Raw genomic sequence first — 18,576 nt, forward strand, 5'->3', positions numbered from 1 at the left:
CATCCACCTCATTAGAACTGATTCAAATACGTTCTTTTTAATAGCCGATTCCATTGTGTAATATTGTAATATTCCATTGTGTGTATGTACCACAGCTTTCTTATCCATTCATCTGCTGATGGGTATCTAGGTTGCTTCCATGTCCTAGCTATTACAAACAGTGCTGCGATGAACATTGGGGTACATGTGTCTCTTCCAATTCTGGTTTCTTCAGTGTGTATTCCCAGTTTTTTTCCATTTAATAATGTACTTCATTTTTTAAAAAAATAGCTTAGTTTTATGTAATGTGATGAATTTTAAAACTTTTGGTTTCATTGGCTTGATTAATTACATAATTTTCTCATTGACTTAGTTTTCTATGAACCTATTGCTTTTTGTTTTTTCTGAGTGCTGTAAGAGCTCTGTTGAACATTCATCAATATTATCCATATGGTCAAAAACGAGTTTAGTTTTTTTTCCTGAAGAACTTTTTTCTGGAGAATCCATGCTAGACTCCTGAGGGCTTCTGCTTGACTGTTACCTTGGGACTCCTTTTGCTGTTTTTCTCCTATCCTTCCCCCTGTTTCTGAGACCCTCTGTCTTTTTCTGGTTTACATCCTCATTTGGCTGGAATACAACCTCCATTAGCTTCCTGGGGAAGGATGCCTAGGAATAAGAGTCTTTGCATGTCTATAAATGTCTTCATTCTTTCCTGACATGTGATTGAGAGTTTTTCTAGATTTCAAATTCTAGATTTGAATCATTTTCCTTTATGAATTTGAAGACATGGTTTCATTGTCATCTAACTGCTAGTGTGGTGTAAATCTAAATGCTACTTGAAGTTCTGTTTCTTTGTAGATAATCTCTCCCCTCTTTTGCTGTCTAGAAGTCTTTAGGAAATCTCTTTATCCCTGAAACTCCATGACCATGTGGCTCTTTCACTCATGGTGGTGGGCACTTTGTAGCCTTTGTTAACCTGGAAGCTAGTAATTTCAGATGTAGGAAATTTTCCTGTGTTATTTCTGTAAATACTTTTTACTTTTTGTCTGTGCCACTCAACTCATCAGATCTTAATTCCCTGACCAGGGACTGAACCCTGGCCTCTGCGGTGAAACCGCCAAGTCCTAACCACTGGACTGCCAGGGAATTCCCTATTTTAATTTTATTTTTGAAGTATAGTTGATTTACCATGTTGTGTTAGTTTCAGGTATACAGCAAACTGATTCAGTTATACATATATATTCTTTATCATATTCTTTCCTTTATAGATTATTATAAGATGTTGAATATAGTTCCCTGTACTATATAGCAAATCCTTGTTGCTTATCTATTTTATATATAGTAGTGTGTATATGTTAATTCCAAACTCCTAATCTATCCCTCCCCCAACCCTTCCCCTTAGATAAGTTTGTTTTTATATCTGTGAGTCTTTCTATTTTGTAAATAAGTTAGTTTGTATCATTTTTTGAGATTCTGCACATAAGTGATAGCGTATGACATATATCATTTTTCTGTCTGACTTAATATGGTAATCTCTAGACTTATTCTGGAATGTGAAGTCAAATGGGCCTTAGGAAGCATCACTACGAACAAAGCTAGTGGAGGTGATGGAATTCCAGTTGAGCTAATTCAAATCCTGAAAGATGATGCTGTGAAAGTGCTGCACTCAATATGCCAGCAAATTGGGAAAACTCAGCAGTGGCCACAGGACTGGAAAAGGTCAGTTTTCATTCCAATCCCAAAGAAAGGCAATGCCAAAGAATGCTCAAACTACTGCACAATTGCACTCATCTCACACGCTAGTAAAGTGATGCTTAAAATTCTCTAAGCCAGGCTTCGGCAATCCGTGAACTGTGAACTTCCAGATGTTCAAGCTGGATGTAGAAAAGGCAGAGGAACCAGAGTTCAAATTGCCGACATCCGATGGATCATCAAAAAAGCGTGAGGGTTCCAGAAAAACATCTATTTCTGCTTTATCGACTATGCCAAAGCCTTTGACAGTGTGGATCACAATAAACTGTAGGAAATTCTGAAAGAGATGGGAATACCAGACCACCTGACCTGTCTCTTGAGAAATCTGTATGCAGGTCAGGAAGCAACAGTGAGAACTGGATGTGGAACAACAGACTGGTTCCAAATAGGAAAAGGAGTGCGTCAAGGCTGTATATTGTCACCCTGCTTATTTAACTTCTATGCAGAGTACATCATGAGGAATGCTGGGCTGGAAGAAGCACAAGCTGGAATCAAGATTGCTGGGAGAAATATCAATAACCTCAGATATGTAGATGACACCACCCTTATGGCAGAAAGTGAAGAAGAACTAAAGAGCCTCTTGATAACAGTGAAAGACGAGAGTGAAAAAGTTGGCTTAAAGCTCAACATTCAGAAAACAAAGATCATGGCATCTGGTCCCATCACTTCATGGCAAATAGATGGGGAAACACTGGAAACAATGGCTGACTTTATTTTTCTGGGCTCCAGAATCACTGCAGATGGTGATTGCAGCCATGAAATTAAAAGATGCTTACTCCTTGGAAGGAAAGTTATGACCAACCTAGACAGCGTATTAAACAGCAGAGACATTCACTTTGCCAACTAAGGTCCGTCTAGTTAAGGCCATGGTTTTTCCAGTGGTCATGTATGGATGTGAGAGTTGGACTGTAAAGAAAGCTGAGCGCTGAAGAATTGATGCTTTTGAACTGTGGTGTTGGAGAAGACTCCTGAGAGTCCCTTGGACTGCAAGGAGATCCAACCAGTCCATCCTAAAGGAAATCAGTCCTGAATATTCATTGGAAGGACTGATGTTGAAGCTGAAATTCCAATACTTTGGCCACCTGATGTGAAGAGCTGACTCACTTGAAAAGCCCCTGATGCTGGGAAAGATTGAGGGCAGGAGAAGAAGGGGATGACAGAGGATGAGATGGTTGGATGGCATCACCAACTCAATGGACATGGGTTTGGGTGAACTCTGGGAGTTGGTGATGGACAGGGTGGCCTGGCGTGCTGCAGTTCATGGTGTCGCAAAGAGTCGCACACGACTGAGCGACTGAACTGAACTAGGCTTATCCCTGTTGCTGCAAATGGCATTATTTCATTCTATTTTTAATGGCTGAGTAGCATTACATTGTATACATGTATATGCCATATCTTTATCCACTCATCTATTGATGAACATTTAGATTGCTTCCATGTTTTGCCTATTGTAAATAATGCTGCTATGGACATTGGGGTGCATGTATATTTTCAAATTATAGTTTTATCCAGATATATGCCCAGGAGTAGGGTTGCTGAATCATATAGAAACTCTATTTTTAGTCTTTTAGGGAATCTCCATAGTGTTTTCCATAGTGGTTGCACCAATTTACATTCCTACCAACAGTGTAGGAGGGTTTCCTTTTCTCTACACTCTATCCAGCATTTACTATTTGTAGATATTTTGATGATGAGCATTCTGACTGGTGTGATATATTATTTTTTAATTATCTCCTTTCTCTCATTTTATATGTTCTCTCTATACGGCCTGTTATTTAGACTTTGGACTTCACAAATCAATTCTGTAGTCTGCTACTCACTCCTCTTCTATTTGCCATCTCTTTCCCCTTTTGTTCTTTTTATGAAATTTTCTTGACATAAATGCCAACATTTTTATTGATTTTTTTCTACTACCTTTTAATTTTCAAAAGCTTTTCTTGTTCTCTCACTGTTTCTTTTGTATAGCATCTTCTTTTTTTTACTAATATATGTATATATATATTTTTGTTGTTGTTCATTTGCCAAGTTGTGTCCGACTGTTTGTGACTACATGGAAGCATGCCAGGCTTCCCTGCCCCAACTGTCTCTTGGAATTTGCCCAAGTTCATGTTCATATATATACATATATATAAATATATATATATTTTGCTTTTTTACCCTGTTCACTGAATTATCTGCTTCCTTTAGGAATATTTTTTCTTGTTTGTTTTGGGCACTGTCTTTTGCAATGGAGGCTTTAATCAAATAGCTGGTTGGTACTTGCCTGACTTCATATTTAAAAATGAGGCCTTAAAAAAAACCATAAAAATGAGGCCTTAAAAATTGATTGGCAGTTCATCTTGAATGGGTTTGTTGATTTCTTGGCTTCACCGCTGGTGCTTATGGGTGGGGGCCCATGTCTCTGTCTTGGGAGGTCATTATTCTGAGACTTTTCAGTTTCTTGAGAGAATTTATATTGAATTTTCCAGTGTGCATTGCTCTGTCACCACGCTGCCTGGTATTTCCAAATTCAGAGCTTTTATGTGTTCATTTTCTCCTGAGGAAAAAAGAATCCCCAATCTCCTGCTATAAAAGGATAGAGGTTTTTGGTAGGATGAAGTTATTTACCAGTTTTATGTCCAGACTTTCAACTACATCCTGTTTTTAGCTCTATACCTTATTCCACCTCCTATAATACCTTGCACTTCAAGTTTGAGCCTTTCCAGCTTGTGTGGAGCAGATAAGTTTTATATCTCATCAGATCCCCCTTTGTAGGTAGTCCAGATGTAACTTCCTTCATCTTGCTAAGTCAGTTGCCATTACAGTCTGCTTTACATCTTTTAAAACTTTATTTAATTTGCTCTTGTTATCTTCTCTCCCATTATCTCTGTTCTTTATTTCATTTATTCATTGAACAAGTACAATTGAGTACCAAGTGCCAGGAACTATTCTGGGTGCTTAGGATATAATAATGAAGAAAATATCCCTTCCCTTGTGGAACTTACATTTTAGTAGGGGGAGACAGATTTTAAAAAATAATAAATTATATAATATATTAGAAAGTGATAAGTATGGCTGTGGTCTGAATGTTTGTGTCCCTCCAAATTTTATATGTTGAAATCCTAATCCTCAGGGTAATAGTATTAGGAGGTTGGGGCCTTTGGGGGGTACTTAGATCATGAAAGTGGAGCTCTCATGAAAGAAATTGTGCCCTTATAAAAGAGGCCCCACAGAACTAGGTTGTCCCATCTGCCATGTGAGGTTACAGTGCAAAGACAGCCATCAGTGAGAAACTGTCACCAGACACTGAATCTGCCAGTATCTTGAGTTTGGATTTCCCAGTCTCCAGAACTGAGAAATTTTTGTTCTTTATAAGTCACTTAGTTTATGGTGATTTTGTTTTAGCAATCCAGACAGACTAAGATAAATGCCATGGGAAGCCTACAGCAGAATAAGGAGGATGATAATTCATAGGTTTTGGGGAAATGTGGGTTTTAATTTTAAATAGGATCAAGGCAGGCTTCATTGAGAAGCCTGAATACTTGACATATATACTGATACTTGAATAAAGCAGTTCTCAACTGGGTGTGTTAGTTGCCTAAAATGGGTAGCCCTTTCCTTCTCCAGGGGAACTTCCTGACCGAGGGATCAAATCCGGGTCTCCCAAGTTGCAGGCAGATTCTTTACCATCTTTTATTTTTTCATAGGAGACATTTAGCAGTGTTAGAGAAATTTTTGGCTGTCACCACTGGGGGGTGGTTGGGCAGTGCTGCTGGTACCTGTCTAGTTAGTAGAGGCCAAGGATGCTGTTAAACATCCTGCAATGCAAGGAATTGACGATAATGCCAAGTTTGGGAAGCTTTGGAATTAAGACTTAAAGGAAATGAGGGTATCCGCCATGTGGAGGTCTGAGGGAAGACCATTCTAGGCAAAGAGAACAGCCATGGCAAAAGTCCTAAGGTAGGAGTGTGGCATGCTTTCTGGAGGAACAGGAGATGAGGTAATATGATTAATATGGGCCAGAACATGTAATACCTTAGAGGTCGTTGTGGGGACTTTGGCTTTTATTCTGAGCTATTGGAAGTTGGTGGGTCAAGATGAGGACTGTGTATTAACCATAGGGGCCATTGGCGACTGCAGCAGAAGCTGTTTTGGTGGAGTAGTGGGGACCTGATTCAAGTGGGTAAACAGGAAGTGAGGAATGGGAGGCAGTGAGTATAGGCAATTCTTTTGAGAGTTTTGATACAAAGAGGAGCAGAGAGATGGAACAGTGGCTGGTGGGGAAAGTGGGGTCGAGAAGGCTACTTTTCTTTTTAAAGGTAGGAGAGTAAGAAAGGCATGCTTGCATATTGATGGGAATGATCCAGTAGTGAGGGATGAAGATGATGCAGGAGAGAAAGAAGGGAGAATTGGTGGAGCAATGAGTTTAAATAAGTTTATGTTTTTTATTCCTCTGTTTCATTTTAGTGGGATTTTTAAGAGGAATAGTCTGTTATTTTAACCAGAAGGCCCTTTCACTCTTTAAAAAAATTATTTTATTGAGGTATAATTGACATGCAGCATTGCATAAGTTTAGGGTGTACAGTGTGTTGATTTGGTGCATTTATGCAGTTGACCCTTGAACAACACAGGGATCGGGCACTGACATTCTGCAGTTGAAAATCCACCTATAACTTTATAGTCAGCCCTCCATATCCTTGGTTTTCCCATATCTGTGGTTCCATAGCTCGAGTTCAACTAACCCCAGGTTAAAATAACCACAGATAGTGTAGTACTTCTTTATTGAAAAAAATCCACATGTAAGTGGACTCACATAGTTCAAACCCATGTTGTTTAAGGGTCAACTGTATATTGTAATATGAAACTTGGCATTCCCATGTAAGAATAGAAGTTTCAGCCTCTGTTTTGTAATTAAACAAACCAACGCCTTGGCTCATACAGTGGAGAAGCTGTATTTCATATTTACTTACCCATTATCTTCCAGGTCAGATTCAGTTTTTCAGTTCCAATCCTTCTAGGACCTCAATGACATTTGAATTTTGCCTCCAGAAAACATTAATTTTCAACCAGCAAGTAAAGAGCAGTTGAACCAGTCTTTTAATTTTTTTTAACAATTTAAAAAAATATTTATTTTTTGACTGCACTGGATCTTAGTTGCAATTCATGGGCTCTTCATTGCATCATGCAGGCTCAGTAGTTATGGTGCTTGGGCTTAGTTGCTATGTGGCATGTGGGACACTAGTTCCCCGACCACAGATCGAACCCATGTCCCCTTAATTGGAAGGTGAATTCTTAACCATGAGGCTACCAGGGAAGTCCCTGAACCAGTCTTTCTTTAAATCACCAACTTTAAAATTTGGGAAAATATGTTCAGTATAATTAAGCATCTTATGTTGCATTTATATGAAATTATAGCAAAAGTGATCAGTTCAGTTCAGTTCAGTCACTCAGTCGTGTCCGACTCTTTGCAACCCCATGAATCACAGCACGCCAGGCCTCCCTGTCCATCACCAACTCCCGGAGTTCACTCAAACTCACGTCCATCGAGTCGGTGATACCATCCAGCCATCTCATTCTTTGTCGTCCCCTTCTCCTCAGTCCCTCCCAGCATCAGAGTCTTTTCCAGTGAGTCAACTCTTCGCATGAGGTGGCCAAAGTATTGGAGCTTCAGCTTTAGCAAGTGCACCCTTAATTTATTTTTACCCTTTCAGGCAGTACTGGTTTTTGGTGTAACTCTTCCTTCCAAGCACAATTTTGGGTTTGTTTGAAAATGGGGTGGACCCCAAACACTTGTATTATGAAAACAAGAGGACCTAATAAGTCAGATAATGTGTCCCGTTGTCCTAGCAACTGGCTTTTGTTTGAAGGTTGGCTTTAAGGATTTTTGATATCTCAACAACTCAATCAGGATTGCTTTTGACCTGTGTTTACCAGGACAAGATGAAGGATCTGACTAAGCTATGGTATAGTTGGCACCTGGTTACATGAAGAAATATAGAAACAATGGGCTTACATTAGGAGGTTATAATAAAAATGGAATTATAGCAGCTTAGTACTCTTGCCTGGAAAATCTCATGGACGGAGGAGCCTGTTAGGCTGCAGTCCATGGGGTCTCGAAGAGTTGGACATGGCTGAGCGACTTCACTTTCACTTTTCACTTTCATGCATTGGAGAAGGAAATGGCAATCCACTCCAGTGTTCTTGCCTGGAGAATCCCAGGAACGGTGGAGCCTGGTGGGCTGCTGTCTATGGGATCGCACAGAGTCGGACACGACTGAAGCGACGCAGCAGCAGTAGTATATTAGGAATTGCTGCCAGGAGGAATTCACAGAAATGGAAGATTATTGTATGCCACATTATGCATACAATAAACTGAGATTCTACATACAAATACCTTTACTGTTCTTTCATACCTTCTCTCAATAATAATTATTGAGCACCTGTTGTATGCTAGACTCAGGGTACAATTCTGTGTTTTCATGGAGCATACTGTTTGAGCTACAATGGGTAGGATCCCTCTGTAAGGTCATAGGCAGGAATCATATTTCTTATATCACTGTATTAGTTTGCTAGGGGCGCCATAACAAAATACTGCACAGACTGGGTGGCTTAAACAACATGAACTTGTTTTCTCACAGTTCTGGAGGCTGGAAGTCCCACGATCAACGTGTCAGCAGGTTTGGTTTCTTTGGAGGCCTCTTTCCTTGGCTTTCAGATGGCTGCCTTTCTGCTATGTTCTCATATGGTCTTTCCTCTATGCACATGTGCATCCCCAATGTCTCTGTGTATCCAAGTTTCCTTTTCATATGGAGATAACAGTCAGATTGGATTAGGGCCCACCCTAATTGCCTCATTTTAACTTAATCACGTCTTTAAAGGCCCTATTTCCAAACATAATCACATTCTGATGTACTCGGGGTTAAGACTTCAATGTGTGAATCCTAGGGAGATATAGTTTAGCTCATAATACTCTATCCTCTGGACCCTCAAAATTCATGTTCTTCTCATATGCAAATACAATCATGCCCATCCCAGCAGCTCAAAATTCTTAACCCATTCCAGCATCAGTTCTTAAGTCCTAAATCTTATCTAAATGAAGTATGGATGAGAGATACCAATCAAGGTATAAGTCATCCTGGGCTTCCCAGGTGGCTGGACAGAGGAGCCTGGCAGGCTATAGTCCATGGGGTTGCAAAGAGTCAGACACAACTGAGCAATTGAGCATGCATGTGCAGCCCAGGAAGCCCTCACTCACATTGGGCTTCCCAGCTGGCATAGTGGTAAAGAATCTGCCTGCAATGCAGGAGATGGGGATTTGATCCCTGGGTCGGGAAGATGCCCTGGAGTAAGAAATAGTAACCCTGTCCAGTCTTCTTGCCTGGAAAATTCCATGGACAGAGGAGCCTCGCAGGCTGCAGTTCATGTGGTTGCAAAGAGTTGGACATGACTAAGTGAGCATGCACACACATAATTCATCCTAAGACAGAATTCCTCTTTAGCTGTGAACCTGTGAAACGGAGCAAGTTAACTGCTTCCCAAGTATGGGAAGCAGAGGATAGTCATTCCCATTCCAAAAGGAACAAATTGGAAACAAGAAAGGGGTCACAGGTCCCATGCAAATTTGAAACCTAGCAGGAAAATTCCATTTGATTTTAAGGCTCAAGAATAATCCTCTTTGGGTTAATACTGTCCTGCAGGCCCACTGGTGTGGTGGGCCCACTCGGGTGGCAGCCTTGCCAACTGAAACCACCAGGGTTCAGACACCCTAATTGCCTCATTTTAACTTAATCACCTCTTTAAAGATCTCATCTTCAAACTAGTCACATTCTGAGGTACTGAGGGTTCAACATTTGAATTAAAGGGAAGGGATGTATTTTAGCCCATAACAGTCACTCATCATGAGTAGATGAACTATTTTTAATTTATTTATTTTAATTGGAGGCTAATTACTTTATTTTTTTGGGCTCCAGAATCACTGCAGATGCTGATTGCAGCCATGAAATTAAAAGACGCTTACTCCTTGGAAGGAAAGTTATGACTAGACTAGATAGCTTATTAAAAAGCAGAGACATTACTTTGCCAACCAAGGTCCATCTAGTCAAGGCTATGGTTTTTCCCATGGTCATGTATAGATGTGAGAGTTGGACTGTGAAGAAAGCTGATCGCTGAAGAATTGATGCTTTTGAACTGTGGTGCTGGAGAAGACTCTTGAGAGTCCCTTGGACTGCAAGGAGATCCAACCAGTCCATTCTGGAGGAGATCAATCCTGGGTGTTCATTGGAAGGACTTATGCTAAAGCTGAAACTGCAATACTTTGGCCACCTCATGCGACGAGTTGACTCACTGGAAAAGACTCTGATGCTGGGAAAGGTTGGGGGCGGGAGGAGAAGGGGAAGACAGAGAATGAGATGGCTGGATGGCATCACCGACTCGATGGACATGAGTTTGAGTGAACTCCGGGAGTTGGTGATGGACAGGGAGGCCTTTCGTGTTGTGGTTCATGGGGTCGCTAAGAGTCGGACATGACTGAGCGACTGAACTGAACTGAACTGAATTACTTTACAATATCGTATTGGTTTTGCCATACACTGACATGAATCCGCCACAGGTGTACATGTGTTCCCCATCTTGAACCCCCTTCCCACCTCCCTCCCCATCCCATCCCTCTGGGTCATCCCAGTGCTCCAGCCCCGAGCACCCCGTATCATGCATCGAGCCTGGACTGGTGATTCATTTCACATATGATAATAATATGTTTCAATGCCATTCTCCCAAATCATCCTACCCTCGCCCTCTCCCACAGAGTCCAAAAGACTGCTCTATACACCTATGTCTCTTTTGCTGTCTTGTATACAGGGTTATCGTTACCATCTTTCTAAATTCCATATATATGCGTTAGTATACTGTATTGGTGTTTTTGTTTCTGGCTTACTTCACTCTGTATAATAGGCTCCAGTTTCATCCACCTCATTAGAACTGATTCGAAAGTATTCTTTTTAATTGCTGAGTAATATTCCATTGTGTATATGTACCACGGCTTTCTTATCCATTCGTCTGCAGATGGACATCTAGGTTGCTTCCATGTCCTGGCTATTATAAACAGTGCTGCAATGAACATTGGAGTACATGTGTCTCTTTCGATTCTGGTTTCCTCAGTGTGTATGCCCAGCAGTGGGATTGCTGGGTCGTATGGCAATTCTATTTCCAGTTTTCTAAGCAATCTCCACACTGTTCTCCATAGTGGCTGTACTAGTCTGCATTCCCACCAACAGTGTAAGAGGGTTCCCTTTCCTCCACACCCTCTTCAGCATTTATTGCTTGTAGACTTTTTTATAGCAGCATTCTGACTGATGTGAGATGATATTGTGGTTTTGATTTGCATTTCTCTGATAATGAGTGATGCCGAGCATATTTTCATGTGTTTGTTAGCCATCTGTATGTCTTCTTTGGAGAAATGTCTGTGTAGTTCTTCAGGCCATTTTTTGATTGGGTTGTTTATTTTTCTGGAATTGAGCTGCAGGAGTTGCTTGTATATTTTTGAGATTAATCCTTTATCAGTTGCTTCATTTGCTATTATTTTCTGCCATTCTGAAGGCTGTCTTTTCACCTTGCTTAGAGATTCCTTTGCTGTGCAGAAGCTTTTAATTTTAATTAGGTCCCATTTGTTTATTTTTGCTTTTATTTCCTATATTCTGGGAGGTGGGTCATGGAGGATCCTGCTGTGATTTATGTTGGAGAGTGTTTTGCCTATGTTCTCCTCTAGGAGTTTTATAGTTTCTGGTCTTACGTTTAGATCTTTAATCCATTTTGAGTTTCTTTTTGTGTTTGGTGTTAGGGAGTGTTCTAGTTTCATTCTTTTACAAGTGGTTGACCAATTTTCCCAGCACCACTTGTTAAAGAGATTGTCTTTTCTCCATTGAATATTCTTTCCTCCTTTGTCAAAGATAAGGTGTCCATAGGTGCATGGATTTATCTCTGGGCTTTCTATTTTGTTCCATTGATCTATATTTCTGTCTTTATGCCAGTACCATACTGTCTTGATGACTGTGGCTTTGTAGTAGAGCCTTCTGAAGCCCGTCAAGTTGATTCCCCTAGTTCCATTCTTCTTTCTCAAGATTGCTTTGGCTATTCAAGGTTTTTTGTATTTCCATACAAATTGTGAAATTATTTGTTCTAGCTCTGTGAAAAGTACCATTGGTAGCTTGATAGGGATTGCATTGAATCTATAAATTACTTTGGGTAGTATACTCATTTTCACAATATTTATTCTTCTAATCCACAAACACAGTATATTTCTCCATCTATTAGTGTCCTATCTGATTTCTTTCACCAGTGTTTTATAGTTTTCTATATATAGGTCTTTTGTTTCTTTAGGTAGATATATTCCTAAGTATTTTATTCTTTTTGTTGCAATGGTGAATGGAATAGTTTCCTTAATTTCTCTTTCTATTTTCTCATTACTAGTATATAGGAATGCAAGGGATTTCTGTGTGTTGATTTTATATCCTGCAACTTTACTATGTTCTTTGATTAGTAATTTTCTGGTAGAGTAGTTTTCTGTGGAGAGGATCATGTCATCTGCAAACTGAGAGTTTTATTTCTTCTTTTCCAATTTGGATTCCTTTTATGTCTTTTTTTGCTCTGATTGCTGTGGCCAAAACTTCCAAAACTGTGTTGAATAGTAGTGGTGAGAGTGGGCACCCTTATCTTGTTCCTGACTTTAGGGGAAACACTTTCAATTTTTCACCATTGAGGATAATGTTTACTGTGGTTTTGTCATATATAGCTTTTATTATGTTGAGGAATGTTCCTTCTATTCCCGTCTTCTGGAGGGTTTTTATTATAAATGGAGGTTGAATTTTGTCAAAGGCTTTCTCTGCATCTATTGAGATAATCGTATGGTTTTTATTTTTCATTTTGTTAATGTGGTGTATTACATTGATTGATTTGCGGATATTGAAGAATCCTTGCATCACTGGGATAAACTCTACTTGGTCATGATGTATGATCTTTTTAATGTGTTGTTGGATTCTGATTGCTAGAATTTTGTTAAGGATTTTTGCATCTATGTTCATTAGTGATATTTGCCTGTAGTTCTCTTTTTTTGTGGCATCTTTGTCAGGTTTTGGTCTTAGGGTGATGGTGGCCTTATAGAATGAGTTTGGAAGTTTACCTTCCTCTGCAAATTTTCTGGAAGAGTCTGAGTAGAATAGGTGTTAGCTCTTCTCTAAATTTTTGGTAGAATTCAGATGTGAAGCCGTCTGGACCTGGGCTTTTGTTTGCTGGAAAGTTTCTGATTACAGTTTCAATTTCCGTGCTTGTGATGGGTCTGTTAAGATTTTCTATTTCTTTCTGGTTCAGTTTTGGGAAGTTGTCCTTTTCTAAGAATTTGTCCATTTCTTCCAAGTTGTCCATTTTATTGGCATATAATTGCTGATAGTAGTCTCTTATGAGCCTTTGTATTTCTGTGTTGTCTGTTGTGATCTCTCCATTTTCATTTCTAATTTTATTGATTTGATTTTTCTCCCTTTGTTTCTTGATGAGTCTGGCTAGTGGTTTGTCAATTTTATTTACCCTCTCAAAGAACCAGCTTTTGGCTTTGTTGATTTTTGCTATGGTCTCTTTTGTTTCTTTTGCATTTATCTCTGCCCTAATTTTCAAGATTTCTTTCCTTCTACTAACCCTGGGGTTTTAATTTCTTCCTTTTCCAGTTTCTTTAGGTGTAGAGTTAGGTTATTTAGTTGACATTTTTCTTGTTTCTTGAGGTATGCCTGTATTGCTATGAACCTTCCCCTTAGCACTGCTTTTACAGTGTCCCACAGGTTTTGGGTTGTTGTGTTTTCATTTTCATTAGTTTCTATGCATATTTTTATTTCTTCTATGATTTGTTGGTTATTCAGCAGCGTGTTGTTCAGCCTCCACATGTTGGCATTTTTAATAGTTTTTCTCCTGTAATTGAGATTTAATCTTACTGCATTGTGGTCAGAAAAGATGCTTGGAATGATTTCAGTTTTTCTGAATTTACCAAGGCTAGATTTATGGCCCAGGATGTGATCTATCCTGGAGAAGGTTCCGTGTGCTCTTGAGAAAAAGATGAAATTCATTGTTTTGTGGTGAAATGTCCTATAGACATCAATTAGGTCTAACTGGTCCGTTGTATCATTTAACGTTTGTATTTCCTTGTTAATTTTCTGTTTAGTTGATCTATCCATAGGTGTGAGTGGGGTATTAAAGTCTCCCACTATTATTGTGTTCTTGTTAATTTCCCCTTTCATACTTGTTAGCATTTGTCTTAGATATTTCGGTGCTCCTATTTTGGGTGCATATATATTTATAATCGTTATATCTTCATCTTGGATTGATCCTTTGATCATTATGTAGTGTCCTTCTTTGTCTCTTTTCACAGGCTTTGTTTTAAAGTCTATTTTATAAAAAAAAAATAAAGTCTATTTTATCTGAGTATTGCTACTCCTGCTTTCTTTTGGTCTCTGCGTGGAATATCTTTTTCCAGCCCTTCACTTTCAGTCTGTATGTGTCCCTTGTTTTGAGGTGGGTCTCTTGTAGACAGTATATATAGGGGTCTTGTTTTTGTATCCATTCAGCCAGCCTTTGTCTTTGGGTTGGGACATTCAACCCATTTATGTTTAAGGTAATTACTGATAAGTATGATCCCGTTGCCATTTACTTTATTGTTTTGGGTTCAAGTTTATACACTCTTTCTGTGTTTCCTGTCTAGAGAAGGTCCTTTAGCATTTGTTGGAGAGCTGGTTTGGTGATGCTGAATTCTCTCAGCTTTTGCTTGTCTGTAAAGCTTTTGATTTCTCCATATTTGAATGAGATCCTTGCTGGGTACAGTAATCTGGGCTGTAGGTTATTTTCTTTCAACACTTTAAGTATGCCCTGCCATTCCCTCCTGGCCTGAAGAGTTTCTATTGAAAGATCAGCTGTTATCCTTATGGGGATCCCCTTGTGTGTTGTTTGTTGTTTTTCCCTTGCTGCTTTTAATATTTGTTCTTTGTGTTTGATCTTTGTTAATTTGATTAATAAGTGTCTTGGGGTATTTCGCCTTGGGTTTATCCTGTTTGGGACTCTCTGGGATTCTTGGACTTGAATGATTATTTCCTTCCCCATTTTAGGGAAGTTTTCAATTATTATCTCCTGAAGTATTTTCTCATGGTCTTTCTTTTTGTCTTCTTCTTCTTGGACTCCTGTGATTCGAATGTTGGGGCATTTAACATTGTCCCAGAGGTCTCTGAGATTGTCCTCATTTCTTTTAATTCATTTTTCTTTTTTCCTCTCTGCTTCGTTTATTTCTATCATTCTGTTTTCTAACTCACTTATCCTATCTTCTGCCTCCGTTATCCTACTGTTGGTTCCCTCTAGAGTGTTTTTGATCTCATTTATTGCATTATTCATTGTATATTGACTCTTTTTTATTTCTTCTAGATCTTTGTTAAACCTTTTTTTCATCTTCTCGATCCTTGTCTCCAGGTTATTTATCTGTAACTCCCAATTTGTTTTCAAGATTTTGGATCATTTTCACTATCATTATTCGGAATTCTTTATCAGGTAGGTTCCCTATCTCTTCCTCTTTTGTTTGGATTGGTGGTCATTTATCCAGTTCCTTTACCTCCTGGGTATTTCTCTGCCTGTTCATCTTGCTTGTATTGCTATGTTTGGGGTGGCCTTTCCGTCTTCTGGCAGTTTGTGAAGTTCTCTTTATTGTGGAGTTTCCTCGCTGTGGGTGGGTTTGGACGGGTGGCTTTTCAAGGTTCCCTGGTTAGGGAAGCTTGTGTTGGTGTTGTGGTAGGTGGAGCTGGATTTATTCTCTCTGGAGTGCAATGAAGTGTCCAGTAATGAGTTACGAGATGTCAGTGGGTTTGGAGTGACTTTGGGCAGCCTGTATGTTGAAGCTCAGGGCTATTTTCCTGTGTTGCTGAAGAATTTGCGTGGTCTGTCTTGCTCTGGAACTTGTTGACCCTTGGGTGGTGCTTGGTTTCAGTGTAGGTATGGAGGCGTTTGATGAGCTCCTATCGATTAATGTTCCCTGGAGTCAGGAATTCTCTGGTGTTCCCAGGATTTGAACTTAAGCCTCCTGCCTCTGGTTTTCAGTCTTATTTTTGCAGTAACCTCACGACTTCTCCATCTGTCACTTCCAAGGTGGTTTTCTCTGTTTTAGCTTCTTCTGTTTGCTGGTCTCTTCAGTGTCTAATTTCAGCCCTGACACTAGGGGGCGGTGTTCAGTCATGCTCCTTTCAAAGACAATGGGCTGCTTTTCTGGGTGCCATCATAATGGCACCTGCTGGCATTCAGAAATTGTTTTGTGGTATTTACTCAGCGTTCAAATGTTCTTTTGATGAATTTGTGGGGGAGAAAGTGGTTTCCCCGTCCTATTCCTCCGCCATCTTCCTCCCTCTCTCCACTCAGCATGAGTAACCCGCTGTCAAACTTTGTTAGTTTTGCCTGTGTAATAATACTGTTTTCTTCCAGTACTATGGAGTATTCCTTTGACAGTCCCCATTGGAGCCCTGCCTTCTGTTTCATGAAGGTGGGTACTGGCGTAAGCTCATAGTCTGCACCAATAGCCAAGGGCACACAATGGCCATCATCATTTTTCATCCCCAGGAATTAATGCAGAGTCTCAAGGAATGATAAGGGGCAGCTTCTATAGTAATCCTTTCTATCAGTATGCTGTAGTTGGTGTTGAGAGGTTTCAGGGTGAATAGCAGATACAAAGCATCCATGGAATGTTTGTATGCGTTAGAAAGAAGGGTTAGGGATGATGATGAGGAGGAGATGGCCAGGATTCTCTTAACCATGTTGCTGGCATAATGAAATCAAAGGGACAGGCTCCGTTACCAAGTTAGTTATCACGGAATGACTCCTAAGGTTTTTCACAACAACTTTGCCCACGGAGGTTATTAGGTGCTCTACCAAATTCAAAAAGCCAATTTAATTGAGACCAGAATATAGAGCTTCTCCAGTGGTTCAGATGGAAAAGAATCCACCTGCAATGCAGGAGACCTGAATTTGATCCCTAAGTCTAGAAGATCCCCTGGAGAAGGAAATGGCAACGCCCTCCAATATTCTTTCCTGGAGAATTCCATGGACAGAGGATCCTGGAGGGCTACAGCCCATGGGGTTGCAGAGTCAGACGTGACTGAGAGACTAATACTTTGACTTTTTTTTTCAGAATATGGTCAGAATTTCATAATCTACATAATACTTTTACATTTGTAATACACTTAGAACTTTCAAACATTCTAACATTAAAATATTCTTATGTGATCATCTCAAGTAATTTGTGAAGTAGACTAGAGAAGGAGAGGGCGGCATAGCAGTACCCCAGGTTAAAGGACCAGTACATAAATGCCAAGAGCCGACTCATTGGAAAAGACCTTGATACTGGGAAAGATTGAGGGCAGGAGGAAAAGGGGGTGACAGAGGATGAGATGGTTGGATAGCATCATCGGATCAATGGACATGAGTTAGAGCAAGCTCTGGGAGATGATGAGGAACAGGGAAGACTGTCATGCTGCAGCCCATGGGGTTGCAAAGAGTCAGACATGACTTAAGAGACTAACAACAACAACAGAATAGCAAGGCTAAGACTTGAACCTACATCATTGATTCCTGGCCTTTTAACTCTATAGCTCCAACATTATTTATTGTCATATGTCCTTGTGTCAAGCTAATGGATACGGCTCTCTGTAGTGATAACAAGAATTTTAAAACATTTTGGACTTGAAGAAAGGATTTAGTTACTATGGTCATTCTCTTCCATGCCCTTTCTTTACTTTCTCCTAGGGCGCATGTCTTCTGAGGTGGCATTTGTATGGGTGCGTGGGATATTTTAAACAGAGAAGTATGAAGTGAACTGAAAGGTCATTTTTTACTTGTGATGGAACAAAAGCTTAGTTTAGCTTCTTGGTTACAATAAGTGTCTCAGTTTCTTTAGAGAATTATTAAAGATGCTCAAAGCAGAGAAAGTGCCATGTCTTTGGCACTTTGGCATTTGTCAAAACCCAATAAGCAAATCTATGCTTCTGCTGAAATGTGAGAATAACATTTTTTTGGTTGTACAGAACATTGCTTTATGTTAAGTGTTATTTATAATAGGATTTGAGAAATGTACCTTCTTGTCTGACTGCTGCAGGACTGATTACCATAGAGCTTGGAGAGAAAATTATCAGAGATGAGTTTTTGCTTGACTCCTGATTTTGTGCTCTGGACATGAGGAGCTCTCTGTTCAGGAGGAGCTCTATGTTCAGAAGGAAGCTGTAAAGGAGTTTTTCACCAAAGGGCCAGGAGCAGTCTGTGACTTAACATCACTTTACTTCCAGGAAAGCTAAACCTGGGACAGCCCCATAGCAAGCCGGAGGCTGATGGCTTGCTGTATCCTGGGTTGTGGATTAGTGAGGCAGAGTTGCTGATGGCTGAGTGACTGCATGTACCTCCATCCCCTGAGAGTAGAACACCAGCAGAGCTCTCAGGGCCATGCCATGGAGGCTTTGTCCCCTAGCTGAGCTGCTGGGGGCTCCTTCTCCAGCCAGCCACAGAGATAGGTTGGCCTGCCATTCCAAAGGGCTGTCTTCTTTTATTCTTTTGTAGCACAATGACCCATTGCAGCCATCAGCAGTCCCCCTACCAGCTCCTCTTTGGGGACCCCCACATCTTTGAAGATCTCCTAGGCTTGAAGATCTGCATGTCTCCAGATGCCTTTTTCCAGGTCAACACTACTGGTGCAGAGATGCTGTATTGGACTGTGGGCGAGCTGAGTGGAGTGAACTCTAACACCATCCTCCTTGACATCTGAGGAACTGGCAAGTGGCAGCTCAGGGCAGAATCTTCATGCAGCTTATCTCC

At 40.2% G+C, this 18,576-nt stretch overlaps 1 protein-coding gene across 1 annotated transcript in view; it reads left to right on the top strand.

Moving 5' to 3' along the window:
• The window catches only part of TRMT2B (tRNA methyltransferase 2B), a 58,458-nt gene that overhangs the window by 16,611 nt on the left and 23,271 nt on the right, over window positions 1–18,576 (top strand). Inside the window, 3 exon segments of the mRNA XM_088834286.1 lie at window positions 16,201–16,341; window positions 17,958–18,056; window positions 18,320–18,533. Coding sequence (XP_088690412.1) covers window positions 16,201–16,341; window positions 17,958–18,056; window positions 18,320–18,533 — 454 coding nt within the window.

Source organism: Moschus berezovskii, chromosome X (genome assembly GCF_049115385.1).
Source record: "Moschus berezovskii isolate FMDL1 chromosome X, NW_MosBer_1.0, whole genome shotgun sequence".
NCBI lineage: Eukaryota > Metazoa > Chordata > Mammalia > Artiodactyla > Moschidae > Moschus > Moschus berezovskii.